Source organism: Tachypleus tridentatus, chromosome 11, assembly GCF_004210375.1.
Source record: "Tachypleus tridentatus isolate NWPU-2018 chromosome 11, ASM421037v1, whole genome shotgun sequence".
NCBI lineage: Eukaryota > Metazoa > Arthropoda > Merostomata > Xiphosura > Limulidae > Tachypleus > Tachypleus tridentatus.
Genome location: NC_134835.1, coordinates 19,081,616 through 19,108,006, shown reverse-complemented (window position 1 = coordinate 19,108,006; position 26,391 = coordinate 19,081,616). Strand labels below are relative to the sequence as shown.

The 26,391-nt window shown below is 31.5% G+C and overlaps 1 protein-coding gene across 1 annotated transcript in view; it reads left to right on the top strand.

Moving 5' to 3' along the window:
- Window positions 1-1,878: 1,878 nt before the first annotated feature.
- The window catches only part of LOC143231735 (exocyst complex component 2-like), a 79,751-nt gene continuing 55,238 nt past the window's right edge, over window positions 1,879-26,391 (top strand). Inside the window, exons 1-8 of the mRNA XM_076466358.1 lie at window positions 1,879-2,191; window positions 5,797-5,967; window positions 13,629-13,761; window positions 16,612-16,655; window positions 21,122-21,191; window positions 24,543-24,667; window positions 25,040-25,117; window positions 26,054-26,199. Of these exons, the coding sequence (XP_076322473.1) occupies window positions 2,086-2,191; window positions 5,797-5,967; window positions 13,629-13,761; window positions 16,612-16,655; window positions 21,122-21,191; window positions 24,543-24,667; window positions 25,040-25,117; window positions 26,054-26,199 (873 nt within the window). The 5' untranslated portion in view covers window positions 1,879-2,085. The remainder of the gene's footprint in view (window positions 2,192-5,796; window positions 5,968-13,628; window positions 13,762-16,611; window positions 16,656-21,121; window positions 21,192-24,542; window positions 24,668-25,039; window positions 25,118-26,053; window positions 26,200-26,391) is intronic.

Here is a 26,391-nt window from a genome sequence, read left to right as displayed (position 1 = left end):
ATGAATAAACCATTATTTTAAAGGACAATACAATTTTTAAATTCCCTTCACCAATTACCTATGTGGTATATCGAGATAAAACTGAATTGACCATGCAGAAATGGAATGCGTCTGCTTAAAGTAGATTTCTTCAAAATAATAATTATGATGTAATACAAAAGCTTTGAATATCTCAGACATGAGAAAAAATTAAATAGAGAAACTGGACATAAAGTGAATCTTGAAATGAACAAACTTTATTAAAGCAGGCGTAAAACACAAATACAGTGTGGATTATTGCTTTTACTTGCAATGAGCACTCATTTCTATTGAATCTGCAATATTCATCTTTTTTTAAGTTGAATAATTGAGCAAGATGGACTAAATCAAGCATTTCGTAGGCTGTAGGGGTCTAGCATGGCCAGGTGGTTGGGGTGCTCCACTTGTAATCAGTGCGTCGTGGGTTAAAATCCCAGTCTCACCAAACATGCTTGCCATTTCAGCTATGGGGACTTTATTACGCTACAGTAATTTTCTTTTGTTAGTGCATTATTTTAAATAATTTGGAGAAAATAATTTATTGTCTCGTCTAGTCAACGCAACTCTCATATATTATTATTTTCTTCTTCTTTAACTTCTACATAAGCTTAAAACCAAATACACTGTCGTGAATTTTCATAGGCTTATATTGCTACAAATGGTGTTCGAACGTTTCTAATTATATTAGAATGAATATACAATTAGATTACTTGTACAGAGTAACTAACCAAACATGAAAGATAACACAAAACAAAATACTTCACATTTTTACACAAAGTAATTGAAATTCTATCTTGAATAAGCTCTATTTAACTTAACTATTCTCTCTGATTTCTTGGCCCGGCATGGCCTAGCGCGTTAAGGCGTGCGCTTCGTCATCTGCGGGTTCGCGCCCGAGTCGCGCCAAACACGCTCGCCCTCCCAGCGTTATATTACTGCTGGGGCGTTATAATGTGACGGTCAATCCCACTATTCGTTGGTAAAAAAGTAGCCCAAGAGTTGGCGGTGGGTGGTGATGACTAGCTGCCTTCCCTCTAGTCTTACACTGCTAAATTAGGGACGGCTAGCACAGATAGCCCTCAAGTAGCTTTGTGCGAAATTCAAAACAAACAAACTCTCTGATTTCCAATTAGTAATTGTAATTTATCAAGAAAACTTAGATAAATGTTAGTTATTTCAAAGTATATCTTAACATTGTCATTATAACTTGTAGCCCTCTTTAAGTAACAAACGAATTATAACTTTCGAAAACGTAGCTTGCACTTAGTTCTCATAAAACATCGTATTTATCCAGAGCGACTAGTACAAGACACTAACCTAGAAAAATATTACCTCTTTGACTCAAGACTTTGCAGAGTACATGTTTTGACAACTGCACTAGAGCAGTAATATTACTCTTCTATCTGGAGCAAAACAGATACAGAAGTATACAAGTATGAATGAAAATTTCTTGATTACATGTTGTGCGAAAGTTACTCAGATATTGAATAAACGAAAAACTCAGAAAAAATACTATAACATTAGAGTAAGACAAAAATACATAGTATATTCATATATCAAACCTGTACCGCTTTCCTCTTTGCTAACATTGTAAAAGTCAGAATAGCCCCCCCCCAAAAAAAAAAAAAAGAAAAGAAAAGAAAAAGATAAACGATAACTATAGCAACGGGCAAAATAAATTTAAATAAAAGTTTCACGAAATAACAAATATTAAAAAGAAAATAACCATAAAAGGCAACAGGGTGAAACATTTAACAGTTGTATGTGAACTGTTATTTTTGCTTTATACTGTTTGAAATATTAGGCGCTAACAACAATAAAAGGTTAATAAGAGTAACACTAGTTATCAAAAATATTATTTATAGGTAGCACCACAATAGATGTATGAGATGGGTGGATGGGAAGTAATAGGCTGTTTATTCAAAATGCAATATATCTGAAGGAAAGAAAATGTAATGTTGTTTTAAGAAAACAAAAATTAAGAATGTTCAGTGCGTAATGAACTAAATATGATTGAACATAATTCTCACAAAGAGTTCATATAAAGCTTGTTTAAATATAAAGTTTATGGCGGCACCAAAAGTGACAGGTCTCTCTCCGAAGGAAGGACCACCTGGAACCAAAGTGACAGTGAGAGGCGAGAATTTGGGCCAATCATCACAGGATGTAAAAAGTAAATATATATATACACATAAATAATAAGTTAGTAACTCTCGATGTATCTGTGTATGTTGTAAAAATGAACACAGTTATAACAAAGAATTTAAGAGTTTTAAATTTGAAACTGTGTAGCTGGGGGTTAAATTCATTAAGTTAAGGGTAAAAACAACATACAGTTCAATGTATTTTAAAAACTGAATTAATTTATTATATTTTTGTATTTTTCTTACACATATTGTGCAAAGCACAATCGGCATGCTGATGCTATGAGGTTCTGAGGGCTTATCCTCAGAAAAGTTGCAAAAACTAGGCTCATGAGATTAAATCTGGAAGAAGTCCTTGTATGAAATATAGCCTAAACAATTGTGTGGTTGTTCATATAAAATCCCCAAACATCCAAAAGAGTAAATATAAGGAGCTGTGCTATAACCATATAAGCATAATATCTGTACACGTGTGGAATATATCAATAACCTTTTTTTAATACCACACATTATAGAAATTAAAGTTATTAGTTTAATTAATGCTTCACTTGATGTTTGTTTTCAAAGGTGTTAACTCTGATGTTTTATCTTTAACTTTAAAAGTAAAAGAAAACTATTAAACAGTCATTTGGCCCATCAGAGCTACTGGTTGTCCACAAAAAATAAAGCTTAAGTATATAAATCTATAAATCATTAGATAGAATTTAATTCCCAAAGAACATAGCCTGTTATTTTAAATATTCAAATTTGTATTTCTAATAATTTCTTTCCATCAGTGAAACAGGTAATTTTATTAAGTCTGTTGAAACAAATAAATATTTTAAACCTTTAAATCAAGCTCTTCCAAAATAAAACAGAAGAAAATATTTATATAAGTGGATATCTCAGTCTTCAACAAAAACTCTACCAATGGCATCCTTTAAGAGTTTAATTTTTATTTTAACACTTTGTTTACCTTTAATAGAAAGGATTTCATTAAGTATGCTAAACTTAATATTTCCAAGCAACTGTTTATCATAATCTAGTTAGCTTTCCTAATTAAATTTTATACCAAATACCTAGCTTTCCTATAGTTCTGTAAGTCTTGTAACATTTTTGTCAGTTTAATATTGTTAAAGTTGTGGCACTTAACCTTGATTTTACATCTTTAGGAAACAAGCTAGGTTTGATCTTCCTTGTTCTTTTTATACTTTTAGGAACATGTCTATCCTGAATTAAAAAGAGTATTTGCAAATTGTTCCTAAGTCTGTCTAGCAGCTGTTAATTCATTGCTCTAATTCTCTAACAAATGACCTTGATTCAAAATTTGGTTTTTAAAAATTAATAACAAATATTTATTTTTTCCTCAATATATAACAAAACATCAAACCTAATTATGCAATGAAGTCATTGATCAGTTTTTCAAAATATTCCTCTACTTTGACTATTGCAACAGCATTTTTGTTAGCACTTGGTGATATGTCTCAAATGGCATCTGTTAATTCAGGTTAGCACTAAGTGTTTGGCATAGGAATAATCCTAATTCACTTCAAGAAATCTCCTTCACTTATTGATTCCATGTAATCCTATATAATGCATGTAGAACTAAATACACTATATGATTATCATATCTATATTCTTATTATTAACAATTCTTTTCTCATAACATTTCTGATTGACTACTTTTGTCTGATCAGATGGCTTATAACAACTACAATATACAATTTTCTATTAATTAATCCTGTCACTGTAACCCATACAGATTAGCTTCTTGACAACCTTTGATCCTAACAGTCTACAGTTTGCCCATTTTATACAAAGAGCCACTTCATGCAAGTTTTTTAAGCAAGTATGTTAAATCTTCATGATAGCCAGGAATTTCAACAGATTAATATTATCTAAATTTAAGTTTATATATTTCCATTATATCAGTCTCCCATTTCAACTGGAGTCTTCGTCTCATCCATTTTAATCCTAATAATTTTTATTACAGAGTAGAGGTAACTAAGCTATATATTTTTTAATATACTGTGTTTATCCCTAAATTTGACTGACTTAGCTTTAAACTGATATTTATGTTCTATATCTCCTATTTCCAAGATTTGTGTTGTTTTAGCTATATTTTGTTTTCTCCAAATATCAAAAACTTTTTCATCAGAAGGATAAATGGTATTGGCAAATTAGGAGGATCACACCCATTTGAAGATCCAAAATTACCTCAGTAGCTTTATAAGGACTGCTACTGTTGTTACCATGGTGTATCATCCGTCTTCTCATAGTGATTGCTGACAAAGTTAAACATACACTGTGCTAAACTTACAAATATCTTGCTCATGTAAAGAATTATAAACCAAGAGTGACTGAGCTGCTCCACAACAAAAACCATTACATATAAGAAATGAAAGTTTTTTGTACTATTTAGATGCATTTGAATGGATGATAGAAAACAAGTAACTTGTTACCATCCAGAAGGTAAAGAAGAGTTTCCAGCAAGGTAAACAGAATACAAAGAAATACCTTTTATTGAGTTTTATGGTTACAACTGATTTCTTTTGTAATGAGAAATTTACACTTCATATATTGCAGGTTAAACAATAGGTAAACCTATACCAATTATGTGAGTTGAAATTTCTGAACTGTTAGGCAATGTGTGAAGAAGGTAAAAAGACTAAACCAAAATAAAACACCAAGCAATACATCTAAATCCACAGTAGCATGTCACTGAACTGGTGAGAATGACATTTGTGTTCATGATATCAACATTTTGTACATATTTATAAAGTTACCGTACTTCATACTGCTGGATTTTTGACTCTGTTTATTTAAATATGGTTTGGAAGCTGTCTCTATGTGCAGTGGAGAGTATGTGTGGTATAGTACTGACATTTAGGACCTTGACAGAAGCCATTATAAAATCAGTTTCAGTGGCAACTGATAATGAATGATGATAAACCAATGAGGTTGAGCACAATGAAGAATTGGGATGAAATAGTACCAAGGACTGCAATAGACCTGGAAGCTGTTCTTCTGTAGTGTCACTAATCAACAGTAGTCCAGAGTTCTCACCATGGTCCCATCTTTGCTGAAACTTAAGTCTGAAACAAATGTCTTTCACAAACTTTTCATATGCAGAGTGAAACAAAAATAACCTATAAAGTTTGAAAATTTCTTATACATCAAGAAGAGAATTATTGTAGCTATTAATTATTAATGATGCAATTATGTACAATCTGTCTGAATTAATTAAAATTACTGGTGTTAGACATGATTGAAAAGAAAACAACAAAAATTTCTGTAAGCATTTTTTATGTACCACAGCCCAAACACTGTGTAGATATTTTTTTCAAAATGTTTAAGTGTAAAACTATGATTATCTCATTCTAAACTTCAGTGTTTGCCATTGTAGTTACTAAGTAGCATTTGAAACACTGAAGTTTAGAATGGTGGTTTGCCACGTACTTCTATCTAAAACCAACTGTTCTGCAGATATACAAGTTGCAGTTTTATTTATTAGAAATACAAGTTATATACGTTGTCTTTAGCGTAGGATGCATAATAATTAAGAATTCAAAGATATATACATATTTTTGTGTTAAAATATTTGTTTTGACACCATTATATGTTGCTTTCTAATGTTTTTTTTTTTTTTTTAAAGGTTTGACAATAGGTGGAATTGAGTGTTTGTTGTATGTAGAGTGGAAGTCTCCCAGTAAGATCATTGTTCGTGCAACAGGAGGCATTGAGGGAGGCGATGTTATAGTTACCACTTGTTCAGGTGGAAGAGGAACATGCACTGTTCAGTTCCGATACACTAAATTGTCAACTGGTAAGTCTACTGAAAAGTAACACGAAATATTGTAACGGTTTTGTCATAATTTGCATTTTATACCTTTATCAGTTGTGCACCTTATGGAATATAATAATTTGTATAGATGCACGTTAAATGGATTACATATGTGTATGTACATATATACTGTGATGGATTTTTCTATATTTGTTTTAATATCAATTTATATTTAGAAATGTACATGATGTTCACTTTTAAATTTATATTATGAAATTCCTACCTATTTACTAAAGTTGTAGAAGATAGAAGATTCTCTTGAGTATAAGAATCAACAGTGTGTACATAAACACTGGTGTATTATTGGTATTGTTGTGCAGGCTGAAATTCCAAGAAACTTTCCTCATGCCTATAAATGTAACCAATATGATGTTCGATTAAACAGTATATATTATTAGTTTACTATAGTTAGTATATTATAAACCTTGGAAGGTATAACTGTGAATAATACTTATGAATTGTAAACTTCACATATTTGACAAGGAACGTTTGTAAGTTTTAAGCATTACAAATCATTTAACATAATGTTTAGTGATAACAAGGGAACTTTTGGCCCATTTTGACTATCTAATTCTCTAAGCCACAGTAAAACTATTAAAAGCAAAAAATTAAAGCAAATTCTGCTCATTCGTATATTTATAAAGCTTTCTTTTAAACTTGCTCAAATATATTGCCTCCACAACATGCAAAGGTAACCAATTCCACAAGCTAACCACCCTATTTGGAAAATAAAATTGTTTTAGCTGAAGACAGCATCTACTTTTCTTACATTTATATTTATGCACCCAAGTTCTATAATTCTCATTATTAAGTATGAAAAATGTTAAAGTTATCAACATTATACATTCATTTTATAACCTTAAACACTTTAATCAGGCCACTTCTGACAACCTCTCCATCCCAGGTACTATTTTAATAATTCTTCTCTTAACCTTTTCCATGATTTATTGTTTTTTCTAAGTTAAAGAGCTAAAAAATTAACATGATACTTCAATTGTGGCCTTACCAGTGATCTGTACAATGAAATAATAACTTCTTTAGACTTGTATTCAGTATTTCTGTAGATACAACCTAAAATCCTATTTGCCTTTCCATTAACAACAGCTTAGGAGACTGGTCAACCACTACATCAAGATCCTTATCTTTCATGACTCGTTTAAGGTTATTCTTATCTAAATTATGCTAATAATTTAAAATCATTATAACCTGCCTGCAATATGCATTTATTGTAATTAAAACCTATCTGCCATTTGTTTGCCCTACTTATTAAATGACCTAGATCCTTTTGTAAAGTAACAGTTTCCTCTTCACAGCTAGCAACACTCAAGACCTTGACATCATCAGCAAATTTAAGTTATTGGCCATTCTTTTATTTTTGTCATTAATGTAAATCAAAATGAGCAGAGCTCCTAAGACTGATCCCTGAAGTACATCACTTGCAACACTAATCCATTTTGACCAAACTCCCTTTGTAACAACCCTACGCTTTCTTGGATCAAAGCACTTTTCTTTCCAGTTAGTCAACTTATCCCCCACATCTATTGATCTGCATCGGACATTAATATTTTTATGAAGATATTACATAGTTTCAGATGTGAAAAACTCAGCTTTTAATCAATGAAAATGTAGAGCTAGCTAGCTCTCTCTTAAGTGAATTTCATCTACATTAATTCAAGATTAATTTGCTCATTGTGAACTCTCTAAGATTTCAAGGAAAGTACAAACCAGTTACAAACTAATTGAAACTTGGATATTTGTAATATTAATTGGAAGTAATGATTCAAGTTAACTTATTATTTTCATGAGTTGGGCACTAATCAGTTAAGCTTAAGAACATTGAATTAATCAAAAATAATAATACAAAATCATAATGACAGTATTACAATTACTTGTATAGTGGAAATACTCAAAACTGTAATAACTAGAATACCAATTTTGATTGGTTTATTTTTTGTGTCACATTAATTGATTTAATCATGATGTTCAGTGATCAATTATTTTACATTACAACTTGTTATGATCAATCAATGTTCACACATAATTGATTAATTGTTTATCACCCAGCTGTACTCCTGGTAATTGTTTATTATCCACTTCTACTCCTGGGTAGTTGTTTATCACCCAATTCTACTCCTGGTTGGTTGTTTATTATCCAGTTCTACTCCTGGTTGGTTGTTTATCACCCATTTCTACTCCTGGTTGGTTGTTTATCACCCATTTCTACTCCTGGTTGGTTGTTTATCACCTAGTTCTACTCCTGGTTGGTTGTTTATCACCCAGTTCTACTCCTGGTTAGTTGTTTATTATCCAGTTCTACTCCTGGTTAATTGTTTATTATCCAGTTCTACTCCTGGTTAATTGTTTATTATCCAGTTTTGCTCCTGGTTAATTGTCTATCACCCAGTTCTACTCCTGGTTAATTGTCTATCACCCAGTTCTACTCCTGGTTAGTTGTTTATCATCCAGTTCCACTCCTGGTTAGTTGTTTATCATCCAGTTCTACTCCTGGTTAATTGTTTATCATCCAGTTCTATTCCTGGTTAGTTGTTTATTATCCCGTTCTACTCCTGGTTAGTTGTTTGTCACCCAGTTCTACTCCTGGTTAGTTGTTTATCACCCAGCTTCTGATTAATCAGTAATTCCCATCTTGTGACGAATTAGTATCTCAACCTTATTACTATTTCTGCTTCACTAATTTACAAACAGAACAGTAATATGAGTTTGAATGGCTTGTTATATTGTTGTGTTTAAGAAATTATTGGAAGTACAATATAAGAGGTTATTTGTTCTGATAACCCTCTTCCTTTCAGTACCTCAAAGGGAGTATTTACATGATGAAGACCAAAAGTTGGTGGGACAATAGGAGATAGAATAACAACAGGTTATTGGTAATTTGTAGTTACCACTTCCTGTGTTTCCTGTTGTATGTGGATGTAACTTGCAGTAAATGTTTATTGCGTTAACAGTGTGTGGCTGCACTTGTACAACATATGATGCTAATTTTTGAAATTTTCTATCCAGTTTATCAATGACATAATGGTTTAACTGGTTCGCTTTTGAGCTCAACTGATCATAGAAATTTCTACTGTACCAAACACAATTTATTAGTTTTTACTGTGTTTTTCTTTTTAAACTTTTATAATAATTGTTCTGCAGATGTATTTCTTGGATTTTTTAATAATTACTAATATTCAAACATTATTTACTTTATTGATAAAATACAATTTTTAAAATGTATCCAAAAGAATTAACAGTAATTCATATGAACAGAAATTACAATTTTGAAAGAACTTTAAACTGTTTATTATGCTGTTGTTAAATAATCAGAATTTTAATGTGGAGTGTCAGATGCTGATATGAAGTACTATTCAATAATTTCTATTGTTGAAAGTCCAGAAGCTGTTTTCATGGAAAATAATGCTCTAAATCACAGATTACCTCTGCTAAAAATATAATCATAATATTGTACAGTCTATTAAGTGATTTACAGTTTTAACTGCTGTTAATAACCTCCAAATAGAAGTTTCTATTATTTTAAGGAAAAGTAAGTAACATTAAATAATAATAATCTTGTAGCATTAAGAAACAGTTTTAAAAAACAACATTATTTCATGAAATGTTACATGTTAAGAAACATAGGTCATGATACAATACATGATAGGATATTAGTTGATTTGAACATTTTATCAACCTGTTTACTATGTTTGATGAGTGAATTAGGATCCAGAAAAACTATGTTAAAATTGTAAGTTCAATGAGAAGCACACTTGTGTTAATTTCTAACAAAATACTCGTGGTAAGACAATTTTATGCAGTCTGGGATGCCAACAATTGCTACTCTTTAATGACTGTTGTTTTGATGGGCAAAGTTTATTCATCCATATGTTTCTTATTCTGTTTGAATGCTTGAAGGTAAAGAACAAGGGATATGTAGTTATGTTCTGTTCAGTTAATGTCTTGTCGAGAGAGAACTACACATATATAAGGCTATTTAGCTTAATAGTTATTATTTAGTTTATGTAGTAATTTACTATTTAATTATTATTTATTAATTTTCTTAACGTGTTAAAAGTTAATTATTTTAAAAGTAATAGCTATGACAAATTATGTTCCTAAACTCTGAGTTGTACATTGTGTGTGTAGATCAGTTATTGTAGTATTGTTACATCATAGTGTCTCCTAGTTTGTACAAAGTCCCAGGATTCACTTGTAAAATGTGTAATTGTAGGTAACCAAGTGAGTGAATGTTAAGTGAAGTTCACTTGGAAAAAAAAAGGTGGTTAGTGGTTAGGGAAAGAAAAATGAAGTTAACCCATGTATGAGTGATTAGCCTTAACAGGTGATTTTTGTAGTGGGTTTTACAGCTGTATTGAAACAACAGAGATAGGAAAAATTATTTGAATTTTCAGTTGTATTCTAAAGTAATTGAACCAACCTGTGCAAAATTTTGATGAAGAAAAAAACAATTATTTAAGGCTCTGTTGAAACCAACAAAGGAAGTGAAGTCAGAAGATGTTAAATTAGTGAAAATTAATTCAGACTGTATTAACATGGGTTTAACCATAACAGGTGATATTTTAAAGCGAGTTTCACAGTTTAACAAAGATAAGTGGGAGTAAGTGTTTTAAAGTAATTGAACCCACCTGTTGGAACTTTGATGGAAAGGATAGAGTTTGGGATACAATTGTGGTTACCCATGGAGTAATGTAAGATAATTTATCACTGATTTTATTTTAAGAAAGGAAGATAAAGAACAATAATTAGTCTTCTCAGTTGGATTCTTAAGTAACTAAACTAGTCTGTGTGGAATTTTGACAAGAAAATATAATTATTTAGAGTTTTAAAAACAACTGTGATATCCTTTTGTGTAAATATTTTTTGTACCTATGGTTGACTTGCTTTGAATTTATTATTTTAACACAAGTAGATTGTATGATTGTTTATTGTTCGGATTTATCACCAACAAGTCACAGACACCTACTGTAAAGAATTTAAACCTATATACATAATAACACTCTTGACAGTAGGTAGGTTCAAAATTAGTGACAGCTAATGCAGATAGTCCTTGTGTAACTTTGTTTGAATATCCAAGAAAACATTTTGAAGAATTAGAATTAACAATGTGCCCCCAATTAATATTGATCTTACATAATAGGATATTTCTAAATAACAGTTAAAGATTGGAACATTTATTTTTAGTATCTTTGTGCGAATATTCAAAATTATTTGGTGACATAGAACCTCAATTTAATATCAGTATGGAAGAGAAACAAATATAATACAGACAACCTAGTCCTATATTTAGCCAAACGTTACAAGTAAATAATAATTTGCACTCTGTGACTCTGTTTCAGTACCAGTTTGTTTTGCTTTCAATATCCCCACATTTAACCCTTTATTCTCCCCAAACCAGCTGATCATGAGGCAGGCTGCCAATTATATATTTATGTTCCAGTGGGCCCAGCATGCCCATGTTAAGGTTTTCATTCATATTTACCATTCAATCATTGCATAGCTCAAGCAGTTAGAGAATGAAATAAGTATTGATGTTATTCCATATAGAGATATACTGTTAAAGTTACCAATGAAATAAAAACCCTATAACCTGAGCACATTTGAAAGGTGGATTTTTCGAAAGTGCTTGGGTTATAGGGTTTTTATTTCATTTCTGTGGAGTCTTCTTGAACCTGTGTTTTTATGATATCATGAATGTTATAGTTACCATGTAGACATAATGTTTGGAGATGTTATGGTCATTAATGTAAACATAGTAAGGTAGATGCGATGTTAAGGTAATTAGTGTAAACAGAGAAAGGTAAGCATGATGTTTGGAGATGTTGTGGTCATTAGTGTAAACATAGTAAGGTATTTTAATCAAAACAAAACTGAATACATTTCTTCTGCAAGTAAGAAAACCAAAAGATATGGCTGAAGCAAGCCTATTTAGTTGATGTGTGTGCATGTGCTTGAGAGAAAGCACTAGCCTTTGTCGATTAAGGGGAGTTAAGAGAGTAACTATGTATGTGTAGTTGAAAGAGGGAGGGAAAAGCAGAAGAGAACAAAGAGAATGAGCAGAGAAACAAATAAATACTGCTTATAGATTTTAAATTATTTTAATAGACACTTGATCATGGACAGAATGATCAGGAGTAGTCTTCACTCACAGAATAAATGTGAATAATAGACCTCTGACCTTTACGATTGGAGACCAGTTAGTCATCTTGTTTGCAAAAGTTGCTATATTAATCACTTTAGCCTCAGTTTGTAGCTTTAAAATGACATTTGAGGCTGTGGCCACATGTTTCTTCCCACAAAAAGTTGTATCTGTACTCCAACTTCACATTTATAGCTTTGAAGGTGTAGCCATGCATAAGGAACAGACTCATAGAGTAAAACAGATATATGAAGATTATTTTAATGGCAAAATTTGAAGAAATACTTGGGAAGCAAAAGTAACGAGAAATTCAATTAATATTTTTGTGGAGCTCAAGCATTTGTAAGAATATCAGTAATACATTTTGTCACACCATTCCTGTGTTTGTACATATTTATGTACGTCTAGCTTCTTGTGTCGCTTTCCATTGTAAACAAGCACCACTAAAGTTGAACTAAACTTCAATGTTTCTGGAAAATAAGATATAAAACTTCATTGTTTGGATTATCATGCCTTCCCAGAAATAAAATAGACTATTCATTTATACTGAAAAATGCTATCAACAGCTTAATCAAAAACATTCAAAGTATTTGAGCAGTGCTTATTAAACATGACAATTTTTCTCTAGGATTGAAATTAATCTTAAAAATTATTTTTTTTTTTTTTGCATGTGACTAGCATGACCAAGTCTGAACGTGGTGGTTATTAGTGTGTGAGACTGCAGATTTGAGAACTGTTAGTTCAAACTATAATGATACCAAACATTTCACACTTTGAGCAGTGGATGGATTATAAGAGTGAGAGTGGACTCCACTATTTATTTAAGAATAACCTCTTCAGGTGGGAGGTGTTGTTAACTAGTAAACTTCCATTTAATCTACAGCTAATTCCCTAACTAGGAATTAGGGACAGTTATGCTTAAACCAGAGTGTTCTTTAACCTCTGTGTTTAAGCTTAATTGCATAAATTTTCACAGATTACAAAATGAAAAAGAAACATTTTTTGAAAGGTAGAAATTAAGTCCATTTATTACATTTTACTGTCAAATGTAGATAAAAAAAAGAGACAATCTCAGTGTGTGTGTGTTAAAAGTTCTTTTGTGGATCAATTTTACATGTTTTCTTTGTACAATGCACTGAACAACCATGTGAGCATATGTAAAATTAGTTGTGATGTAGGCTAGCCACTTTTATGTAATGAAATGTGGGATTACTTTGTTTTTAAAGTCATTGTTGTTCAAAGTGGTTACTGGTATTTATTATACAATAATAAGTTTTTTTTTATTCAAAATAAATAATAAAAGTAATTTCTGTTTCAAAATTTTAAGTTTTAGAAGTGAATGAGAATTGTATAATTTTTACACCTATATGATTTTTATGATACAAATTCTCTTCTGTGTACAGTGTTTATACTTACAATCATTGTAAATATTACAAGTTGTAGTAGTGAAATAAATTACCAATACTAATGTTACTTTTTATATAATTAGGGCCTACCAAAGAGTTAGCCGTATGGGTGGATGAATCCCACATGTTACGGACATCCTTCGGTCGGAACAGGTCAACTTCGCCATCTGAACTTCATCCTAATGATCCTTTGGAGCTCTCTGATGAAGCTAACGTGTAAGTATCATGTTGATGAAAGAAAGAATGAGGATAAAAGTAAATACTCAAAAGGAAAGCAGATCACATTCATTCATTCAATTCAACAACTACCACTGAATTAGACCAGTTTGTGGGCATTTCACCACTTATTATTAACCCTTGAGAAGGATAAATAAAAGTCAAGACTAGGCTTCTTGTATAGAGGTGTTTTGGTTCTAGTTTACTCACCATAGAGGTTTTAAAAATTGTGTACCATTATTGTAACTTTTCTCAGTGACAAGTGGTGTTTCACATGATAAATTGAGGTTTATATTTTTTCTTAGGTTCTTAAATTATGTCTGCTGAATAATTAAACAAATGTTAAATAAATCAGCGTTAAATAATTACAACAAACAAATGTCATATGAATCATTGTTAAATAATTACAACAGACAAATGTCATATGAATCAGTGTTAAATAATTACAACAGACAAATGTCATATGAATTAATGTTAAATAATTACAACAGACAAATGTCATATGAATCAGTGTTAAATAATCACAACAGACAAATGTCATATGAATTAATGTTAAATAATTACAACAGACAAATGTCATATGAATCAGTGTTAAGTAATCACAACAGACAAATGTCATATGAATTAATGTTAAATAAGTCTTGAAAACCTATATAAAAGGTCAGTTCATTTTGATTATTAAAAGACAACTGAACCAAAACAATATCTTATTATTATGGACATAGTGTGTATATATTTGTCCATGTGCTTGTTCATAATAAGTACAATGTAGCATTATCCATTGAATGGCACCACAGACAGAAATCCATAAAAAAGTTTCACATTTTTGGCATTCTAGATTTAGGCAGTTAGAAAAATAACTATGCGATGATAAGAAATCCACGTGAAGTAAAAATGTATCTCAGGACATCTGTTATGGGTATTAACACTTTTGCTAATAAAGCATAGAACAATGTTTTGACCTTCTGAGGTCATTTTCAGGTTTACCTTGTTCTCTGCTTTATTTTAGTAAAACTGTTAATAACCATATTAGATGTCCAGAAATACACAAACAACTATGGTACAAAAAATAAATCTCTGTCGCAGAACACAAATTTTAACAAATCATCTTTCCTCATAACAAGAAATTAACTTTTACTAATATGATACCTGTGGATTTTATAAATATTGTTTAAAAATGGAGCTTTTAAAACAGTTTTCCTTTTTAAATAAGTGCTAGCACTATCAACAGATAAAAACATTATGGTTTGTATCAGCACAATACCAACATTTTAAATAAGTGCTAGCACTACCAACAGATAAAAACATTATGGTTTGTATCAGCACAATCCCAACATTTTAAATAAGTGCTAGCACTACCAACAGATAAAAACATTATGGTTTGTATCAGCACAATCCCAACATTTTAAATAAGTGCTAGCACTATCAACAGATAAAAACATTATGGTTTGTATCAGCACAATACCAACATTTTAAATAAGTGCTAGCACTATCAACAGATAAAAACATTATGGTTTGTATCAGCACAATACCAACATTTTAAATAAGTGCTAGCACTACCAACAGATAAAAACATTATGGTTTGTATCAGCACAATACCAACATTTTAAATAAGTGCTAGCACTATCAACAGATAAAAACATTATGGTTTGTATCAGCACAATACCAACATTTTAAATAAGTGCTAGCACTACCAACAGATAAAAACATTATGGTTTGTATCAGCACAATCCCAACATTTTAAATAAGTGCTAGCATTATCAATAGATAAAAACATTATGGTTTGTATCAGCACAATACCAACATTTTTCTCATGCAGTACTTTCAAGAAAAGAAATCCATTTTTAAAAATGTTCAAGGTATATCTGCTACAATTGATAATTATTAGCACAAACATTCACCCATAGTGTAGTGTTTCTTTGAGTACATATAACATTCACCCATAGTGTAGTGTTTCTTTGAGTACATATAACTGAATAAAAGTTAAATGGGCATTTGTGTTTTAAGAGTTGTTTTCTTGTATTGCATTGTAAATTAACATTACTAGTTTGTTTTAAACCATTGTAAATTAACATTACTAGTTTGTTTTAAACCATTGTAAATTAACATTACTAGTTTGTTTTAAACCATTGTAAATTAACATTACTAGTTTGTTTTAAACCATTGTAAATTAACATTACTAGTTTGTATTAAACCATTGTAAATTAACATTACTAGTTTGTTTTAAACCATTGTAAATTAACATTACTAGTTTGTATTAAACCATTGTAAATTAACATTACTAGTTTGTATTAAACCATTGTAAATTAACATTACTAGTTTGTATTAAACCATTGTAAATTAACATTACTAGTTTGTATTAAACCATTGTAAATTAACATTACTAGTTTGTTTTAAACCATTGTAAATTAACATTACTAGTTTGTATTAAACCATTGTAAATTAACATTACTAGTTTGATTTAAACCATTGTAAATTAACATTACTAGTTTGTATTAAACCATTGTAAATTAACATTACTAGTTTGTTTTAAACCATTGTAAATTAACATTACTAGTTTGTATTAAACCATTGTAAATTAACATTACTAGTTTGTTTTAAACCATTGTAAATTAACATTACTAGTTTGTTTTAAACCATTGTAAATTAACATTACTAGTTTGTTTTAAACCCCATTGAAAGTAGAACATTTTGTGAAGTATTTACATGTAGTGTGTATGTTTGAGTTGTATAAACTAAATCTTTATTTAACATATCTTGAAATTACTTATGTAAGTGTACTGTGCTTGTAATTCAGTTAGTTTTAAAATCATATTAACAAAAACAATTTTCGTTTTCTTTCACCATCAGAGGCCGTTTTCCAGTAGAAGAATTGCATGATACATTTCCTGATGGTAAGTAAACAATAATGTTTATGAGAAACTTAACAATATATTGAAAAGATAGGTTAATCATTAAAAAAATAATTGTCTAATAATTTGTCTAGCTGTCATTGTGGTTGAACTTAGCTTGTCTTTTTGCTTCACCTAAACTAATAATTTGTCTATCTGTCATTGTGTTTGGCTTGTGTTCTTGCTTCAACTAAACTAATAATTTGTCTATCTGTCATTGTGTTTGGCTTGTTTTCTAGCTTCACCTAAACTAATAATTTGTCTAGGTGTCATTGTGTTTGGCTCTTTTTGTTGCTTCACCTAAACTAATAATTTGTTTCACTGTCATTGTGTTTTGCTTGTGTTCTTGCTTCAACTAAACTAATAATTTGTCTAGTTGTCATTGTGTTTGGCTCCTGTTCTTGCTTCATCTAAAATAATAATTTTGTCTAGCTGTCATTGTGTTTGGCTCATGTTCTTGCTTCACCTAAACTAATACTTTGTCTAGCTGTCATTGTGTTTGACTTGTGTTCTTGCTTCACCTATACTAATAATTTGTCAATCTTTCATTGTGTTTGGCTTGTGTTCTTGCTTCACCTAAACTAAAAATTTGTTTAGCTGTCATTGTGGTTGGCTCGTGCTGTTGCGTTACCAAAACTAATAATTTGTCTAGCTGTCATTGTGTTTGTCTTGTGTTCTAGCTTCACCTAAACTAATAATTTGTCTAGCTGTCATTGTGTTTGGCTCATGTTCTTGCTTCATCTAAACTCATAATTTGTCTCGCTGTCATTGTGTTTGGCTTGTGCTCTTGGTTCACCTAAACTAATAATTTGTCCAGCTCTCATTGTGTTTGTCTTGTGTTCTAGCTTTACCTAAACTAATAATTTGTCTAGCTGTCATTGTGGTTGGCTCGTGCTGTTGCGTTACCAAAACTAATAATTTGTCTAGCTGTCATTGTGTTTGTCTTGTGTTCTAGGTTCACCTAAACTAATAATTTGTCTAGCTGTCATTGTGTTTGGCTTGTGTTCTTGCTTGAAATAAACTGATAATTTGTCTAGCTGTCATTGTGTTTGGCTCATGTTCTTGCTTCATCTAAACTCATAATTTGTCTCGCTGTCATTGTGCTTGACTTGTGTTTCTGCTTCACCTAAACTATTAATTTGTCTAGCTGTCATTGTGTTTGGCTCATTTTCTTGGTTCATCTAAACTAATAATTTGTCAATCTGTCATTTTGTTTGGCTTGTCTTTTTGCTTCACCGAAACTAATACTTTGTCTAGCTGTAATTGTGTTTGACTTGTGTTCTTGCTTCACCTAAACTAATAATTTGTCTATCTGTCATTGTGTTTGGCTTGTGTTCTTGCTTCAACTAAACTAATAATTTGTCTATTTGTCATTGTGTTTGGCTTGTTTTCTAGCTTCACCTAAACTAATAATTTGTCTAGGTGTTATTGTGTTTGGCTCTTTTTGTTGCTTCACCTAAACTAATAATTTGTCTCACTGTCATTGTGTTTTGCTTGTGTTCTTGCTTCAACTAAACTAATAATTTGTCCAGCTGTCATTGTGTTTGGCTCGTGCTCTTGCTTCACCTAAACTAATAATTTGTCTAGTTGTCATTGTGTTTGGCTCCTGTTCTTGCTTCACCCTAACTAATATTTTGTCTAGCTGTCATTGTGTTTGACTTGTGTTCTTGCTTCACCTATACTAATAATTTGTCAATCTATCATTGTGTTTGGCTTGTGTTCTTGCTTCACCTAAACTAAAAATTTGTTTAGCTGTCATTGTGGTTGGCTCGTGCTGTTGCGTTACCAAAAACTAATAATTTGTCTAGCTCTCATTGTGTTTGTCTTGTGTTCTAGGTTCACCTAAACTAATAATTTGTCTAGCTGTCATTGTGTTTGGCTTGTGTTCTTGCTTGAAATAAACTAATAATTTGTCTAGCTGTCATTGTGTTTGGCTGATGTTCTTGCTTCATCTAAACTCATAATTTGTGTAAATGTCATTGTGTTTGGCTTGTTTTCTAGCTTCATTTAAACTAATAATTTGTCTAGGTGTCATTGTGTTTGGCTCTTTTTGTTGCTTCACCTAAACTAATAATTTGTCTCACTGTCATTGTGTTTTGCTTGTGTTCTTGCTTCAACTAAACTAATAATTTGTCCAGCTGTCATTGTGTTTGGCTCGTGCTCTTGCTTCACCTAAACTGATAATTTGTCTAGTTGTCATTGTGATTGACTCCTGTTCTTGGTTCATCTAAAATAATAATTTGTCTAGCTGTCATTGTGTTTGGCTCATGTTCTTGCTTCACCTAAACTAATACTTTGTCTAGCTGTCATTGTGTTTGACTTGTGTTCTTGCTTCACCTATACTAATCATTTGTCAATCTGTCATTGTGTTTGGCTTGTGTTCTTGCTTCACCTAAACTAAAAATTTGTTTAGCTGTCATTGTGGTTGGCTCGTGCTGTTGCGTTACCAAAACTAATAATTTGTCTAGCTGTCATTGTGTTTGTCTTGTGTTCTAGCTTCACCTAAACTAATAATTTGTCTAGCTGTCATTGTGTTTGGCTCATGTTCTTGCTTTTTCTAAACTCATAATTTGTCTCGCTGTCATTGTGTTTGGCTTGTGTTCTTGCTTCAACTAAACTAATAATTTGTCCAGCTGTCATTGTGTTTGGCTTGTGTTCTCTACTTATACTAAGTTTAACAAAACCTTAAAGTTCATCGAGATTCATTTGACAATATTAAATGGTTATCACATATGTATAAAGAAAGTAAATTCTAAATAATCTCAAATTTGTTGATTTTAAGATCTAATAATTTGCTGTAATGATAGTTATTTAACAAGAGAAATGTTGCACTTCGTTGAGTATGTTGTATGTCCAGAGACTTATTGAAGCCTTATTTAAGTTTTATTGAACTTGTACAATAAGTGAGGTCTCAATGAAGGTAAGAATGATTTTGAAACAACTTAGAAAATGACCAGTAGTGGCCATCTTTGGATATTGAATAACAAGTTAATATTGTTATCTATTTACCAATTCTTCAGTTTTTGTATCACACTTTTAAGTGTAGCTTAATAGTTGGTAGTGGGTGGTGATGATTAGTAGCCTTTCTTCTTGTGTTGTTACTTCTGAATTCGGTATGGTTACATTGAAGGTTGATGTTTTTCTGATATTCGTTTCAGGAGACTCAAGCACATGCAGGCGAGTATTTGAAGTTGAAAGTGATATGTAATTTCACCTTTAGTTCTTTACCTTTCTACCCATATGTAATTTCACCTTTAGTTTTTTACCTTTCTACCCATATGTAATTTCACCTTCAGTTCTTTACCTTTCTACCCATATGTAATTTCACCTTTAGTTGTTTACCTTTCTACCCATGTGTAATTTCACCTTTAATTCTTTACCTTTCTACCCATATGTAATTTCACCTTTAGTTCTTTACCTTTCTACCCATATGTAATTTCACCTTTAGTTCTTTACCTTTTTACCCATATGTAATTTCACCTTTAGTTCTTTACCTTTTTACCCATATGTAATTTCACCTTTAGTTCTTTACCTTTCTACCCATATGTAATTTCACCTTTAGTTTTTTACCTTTCTACCCATATGTAATTTCACCTTCAGTTCTTTACCTTTCTACCCATATGTAATTTCACCTTTGGTTCTTTACCTTTCTACCCATGTAATTTCACCTTTAATTCTTTACCTTTCTACCCATATGTAATTTCACCTTTAGTTCTTTACCTTTCTACCCATATGTAATTTCACCTTTAGTTCTTTACCTTTTTACCCATATGTAATTTCACCTTTAGTTCTTTACCTTTCTACCCATATGTAATTTCACCTTTAGTTCTTTTACCTTTTACCCATATGTAATTTCACCTTTGGTTCTTTACCGTTCTTGCCCATATGTAATTTCACCTTTGGTTCTTTGCTTTCTACCCATATGTAATTTCACCTTTAGTTCTTTACCTTTCTACCCATATGTAATTTCACCTTTAGTTCTTTACCTTTATACCTATATGTAATTTCACGTTTAGTTCTTTACCTTTATACCTATATGTAATTTCACGTTTAGTTCTTTACCTTTCTACTCATATGTAATTTCACGTTTAGTTCTGTACCTTTCTTCCCATATGTAATTTCACGTTTAGTTCTGTACCTTTCTACCTATATGTAATTTCACCATTAGTTCTGTACCTTTCTACCCATATGTAATTTCACCTTTAGTTCTTTACCTTTCTACCCATATGTAATTTCACCTTTAGTTCTTTACCTTTCTACCCATATGTAATTTCACCTTTAGTTCTTTACCTTTATACCTATATGTAATTTCACCTTTAGTTCTTTATCTTTCTACCCAGCAGTGAATGTTTTTTGAACATGCAGCCTTTCTCTCTTTTTGCTGCTTTTCAGTTATCATTACCACAAATAAAGCACTTTTTGTGTGTTTGGATTAGAAAACTGAAATTTATAAAGCCATTTGTCTCTAGGTTCTGGTAATGTGTTATCTGAGAACTTTGTTCCCATGTGGTATTTGCTAGAGAATCATCATGGAGCCAGGTAGGTTCTGTGAACTGTATATATTCCATACAAATAACCATTACCTTATGCTTCTAGTTATTAAACATTGTTAAAGTTTTTACTATTTGTAAATAGGTGTGTTTGTTTTTTTTCCTGAAATAAATGCATGATTAAAGTTGAGGCCACTATTGCATCTATTATAATTATATTGGTTATTTATGAGGAGCTAAACCTATAATTTGAAACTAAAAACGTTAATAGAAAGTGATAGCTAACAAACACATGCCCCCTGGTGGCTCAGCAGTATGTCTGCGGACTTGCATCGTTAAAAACCGGGTTTCGATACCCATGGGGGGACAGAGTACACATAGCTCATTGTGTTGCTTTGTGCTTAATTCAAAAACAAAAAACAACAACAAACACATTCTGATCTTAAATTTTGTTTACTTGTTATTTAAAACAATTAAGAAAGTTTGTACATACAATCTAAGATTGTCTAACAACTTTTACATTTATGAACACACACCACTCTGTCTTTTGTAATTATTATCAATACTATTTTCTCTGCTTTCAATTTCTATAAACACTAGTTAAATAAAGGTTTCACAATTTTGAAATATGATGCTTTTAGTAAATTTCACAAGTGTTTTATGATAATAAAATTAATGTTTTGGTATGTCTTGAAAAGGTTGTAAAGAAATTGTATAATTTGGTGTACTTATGTCTTCCATAAATGATCTTTACTAGTTTGTACAGTAGGTGGTAGTTATGCATGTAGTATTTCATGATTTGTATGTGGATTCCTGAAATGGGTGAAAGAAACTACCAAACTAGGTTCTGTACTTTCTGTTTATCTCTTCTGGGGTCTAAACACCAACCCATGTATTTGCCACAAGTGGCAACCCCTAAAGGAGAGGAGAGGATCCTGGTTGTTGTGGGGTCAAACCCTAACGCATCACTTTGGTCTTGAAGTCCTGAAGATGGGTAGCCTTGGGGTGGCCTCCCAGGGCTAGTTGACTGGTACACTTGAGCTAGGGTTAACTGAGTACCAGTGTTGGACATTCTTAACGGGTTTTGAGATTGTGTCTGATGCTGATATTTGGGTATAGTGCTCACAAAACCCTGGTGTTGCTGGAACCACACTGTGTAAACTGTAGTGGTTCACATCCCTCATACTTTCATTCTTTTCCAAAATGGGTGAGGAGAAAGAGGTACTATGTTTGAAGACTGTAAACAGTATCTCCTATTCAGAGGCATGGTAATTATTGTCCCCCACTCCATCTCAGACATATGCTACTGCACTCTGTTCCACTGCTACAGTGGCAGTGCAGACAGATTTCTACATGCCCCGGCTCTAGGTTTTGGTGTTTCCTCGAGTCCATCTTGTTTTTCAGCCTTAAGATGCAAAACGTTTATTCATTCACACAGTCACTGGAATTGTCTTGCACCAAGAGAGATCTGCCCACTTGACCCAGGGCAGGATCCAGGGAGGTTGATAGACCTCCTTCCACTAAAGAGAATAAAGAGAAAAGATGTGGTATCCTGGATGTTGGTTTATAGTGAAGCTGTAGTTTAGTATTTTAGTATCCCATGATGTTGGTTTATAGTGAAGCTGTAGTATAGATATCTTGGTATCCCAGGATGTTGGTTTATAGTAAAGCTGTAGTATAGATATCTTGGTATCCTGGATATTGGTTCATAGTGAAGCTGTAGTATAGATATCTTGGTATCCCAGGATGTTGGTTTATAGTGAAGCTGTAGTTTAGGTATTTTAGTATCCCATGATGTTGGTTTATAGTGAAGCTGTAGTATAGGTACCTTATATCCCAGGATGTTGGTTTATACTGAAGCTGTAGTATAGATATCTTGGTATCCCAGGATGTTGGTTTATACTGAAGCTGTAGTATAGATATCTTGGTATCCCAGGATGTTGGTTTATAGTAAAGCTGTAGTATAGATATCTTGGTATCCTGGATGTTGGTTTATAGTGAAGCTGTAGTATAGGTATTTTAGTATCCCATGGTGTTGGTTTATAGTGAAGCTTTACTATAGGTATCTTGGTACCCAGAATATTGGTTTATAGTGAAGCTGTAGTATAGGTACCTTGTATCCCAGGATGTTGGTTTATAGTGAAGCTGTAGTATAGGTACCTTGTGTCCCAGGATGTTGGTTTATAGTGAGCTGTAGTATAGGTACCTTGTGTCCCAGGATGTTGGTTTATAGTGAGCTGTAGTATAGGTACCTTGTATCCTGGATGTTGGTTTATAGTGAAGCTGTAGTATAGATATCTTGGTATTCTGGATGTTGGTTTATAGTGAAGCTGTAATATAGGTACCTTGTATCCTGGATGTTGGTTTATAGTGAAGCTGTAGTATATGTATCGTTTCATTCCAGGATGTTAGTTTATAGTGAAGCTGTAGTGTAGGTATCTTGGTATCTCAGGATGTTGGTTTATAGTGAAGCTGTAGTTTAGGTACCTTGGTATCCCAGGTTGTTGGTTTATAGTGAAGCTGTAGTATAGGTATCTTGGCATTCCAGGATGTTGGTTTATAGTGAAGCTGTAGGTTAGGTACCTTGGTATCCCAGGATGTTGGTTTATAGTGAAGCTGTAATATAGGTACCTTGGTATTCCAGGATGTTGGTTTATAGTGAAACTGTGTAGTTTAAGATAGCTTCCTTTATTTTGCATTTATTGATGTTTGGTTCTTTGTTTAAATTTTCAGTGTTTTATATAGATATATGATGACTTTCTGAATTACAAACATTAATAAAAATAGAATAAAATAAGAGATCTTAATTGAACAAAATAGACCCACCCTAAACCATTGTTTTGGGTACCAAGATTCCTACATTAAGCAACCTTCAGTCAGCAACCTGTTTGTTCCATACTGTATATTTATTCATGTCTTTGTAAACTACTTGTACCTGATAATGACATAAGCTTGTTGAAATGTCATACATTTGTAATAGTTTTTTGTTTCTTTTTGTTTACTTTGTCTCCAAACAATTATTTTCATTTGCATTTATCAAGTTTGAATTAACAAAAACAGTACACACAATTTTGTTTGATTTTTGTTAGTTAGTGTAATTGTTGTTAAAAATGTAGATAAAGAACTTAAATGCATATTAAAACAATGTAATATAAAAAAATTCAGTGTTCCTGGACATTCATGTCAGCTAACTAGTTATATCTGCCAGGATTGTGTGACTTGTGAAATTTTGTTATTCCTGTGAAGCTGACACTTTGCAAGTAATTTTAAAGTACTGGAATATTTACTAGTGGCTAAAAAAGTTATTTTCAAGCCATGTTCATGCTTGTATTTCATGCTGTTAGTTTTATCACTTTTAGATTGAATTAGGAGTTTAATAAGAAAGTTTAATTGTACATAGTTTTGACGACTTGAAGGCTGGACTGACATGCTTGCGGAGAAAAGTTACACAGCATCAGGAAGGACCTTTATCCTTCTTAAAATCTAATGTCATGGCAATTGTTGAATGTTTTCAGGTCCTTGAAGGTAAGTTCATGATATCTTAGATGGTTTTCTTAATACTTAAAACATAATGCTTACATTACCACAACAACTGAATAAGGCTTAACTATGTAATTTCTTTCGAAAGACACATTATTTGTGTTTGTTGTCTTTGTATGCTTTGAATTGATTTTTAAGAACTAGATCCAGAAATGTTTGGTTACATTATTGATTTGATTTATAAAAATTTCAACATTCATAGAGTGAATTAATAAATAAATAAAAAAGGGATTAGAGATGGTGAATAGTTGACAGTAACTAGTCAAAAGTATCTCAAGTAAATGTAACATACCAGTTTTCAACATAATTCAATATCTCTTTGATATAATCAGGTTTAATACAGAATTTCTTCTTCAGCACTCCAATCAGCACAGAAGAAAGATAAACAAGAAGTTGGTGCTGACTTAACTGAGAAATTGGAGGAAGCTGTTGTTAGTAAGTTTTTTTATTATTGAAATAAGCTTTTAATTTTTGGTTTAAAGATTATTAGAACATCATTTTGTTCATGTGTGTGTGTATTATACTTGGATTTTAAGTTCCTGTATGTGTATCAAGGAAACATTATCTGGTTAGTTATATGAACTAGTAGAAATGTTGCCCTACAGGTGACTGTTTGTGCTAGTAATTACTAATTGTAGTGTTCATACACAATCAAAAAGAAAACTAAAAAAAAGATAAAAAATGAAGTGCTGCATGCAAAAATGTTCAGATTGTGTTCTTTAATCATTGGCAACTCATTGTGATGACACAAACTTATAAGTACAACTCATTGTGGTTACACAAACTTATAAGTACAACTCATTGTGATTACACAAACTTATAAGTTTCATAAATTTTACTAATATAAACTGTAATGTTTTTATGTATTCAGTGTTTCATTTATTCATGGTTTGTGTTTATTTGTCGTGTGTAATGTTCATTACAAATTGGTATTCTCATTGTTATTTGTGTTATGTAGTTTTCATTGTAAGCTAGTCATCAGGATTTGTGTTTACAAGTTTTATGTTGTGTTCATTATAAGTCACTATTGTCATCAAAATTTGTATTTATCCATCTTGCATAATATTCATCATAAGTCAGTATTCAGTTTGCATTTATCCAAAGTTATGTATTGTTAATTATAAGTCTCTAATATCATCATGACTTTTATTTGTGCAACTTATGTATGAGTTTGTGAAATAAAAATTGCATCAAGAACAGTATTTATCTATAAACATTTCATAATATTATCTTTGTTTATTATAACAGTTTTTCTTTTAACATTTTGTTTCTTTCTCTTTAAATTTGTAAATTGTAAAATTTAAACTAGTATCTTTGTGTAGTTTTACTCAATATGTCAGGTTTCATACAAATCTTAATGTTAACTTACAGAAAGTAAGAAGGAGGCAGACTCCTTATTTGAAGCTGTTCTTGCACGTAAGGACCGAGCTGATGGTACACGGAATGCATTAAGTGCTCTTCAGCGGTTTAAGTTTCTCTTCAATCTTCCTGCTAGTATTGAGAGAAACATTCAGAAGGTGAGGTGTTAAGAAGGGCTAAAGAATCAGTTATTGTTATTGAATATGAAATAGAACAAATATTTCGTAACTCAGTTATTCACTACCCTTTTCATAGAGCCACTTTTATTAACATTATTTGTTATTTTACTTATTAAACTAATAATATAATTTGTTGCCATAAAGATTATTTCACATTAGTACCATTACTCG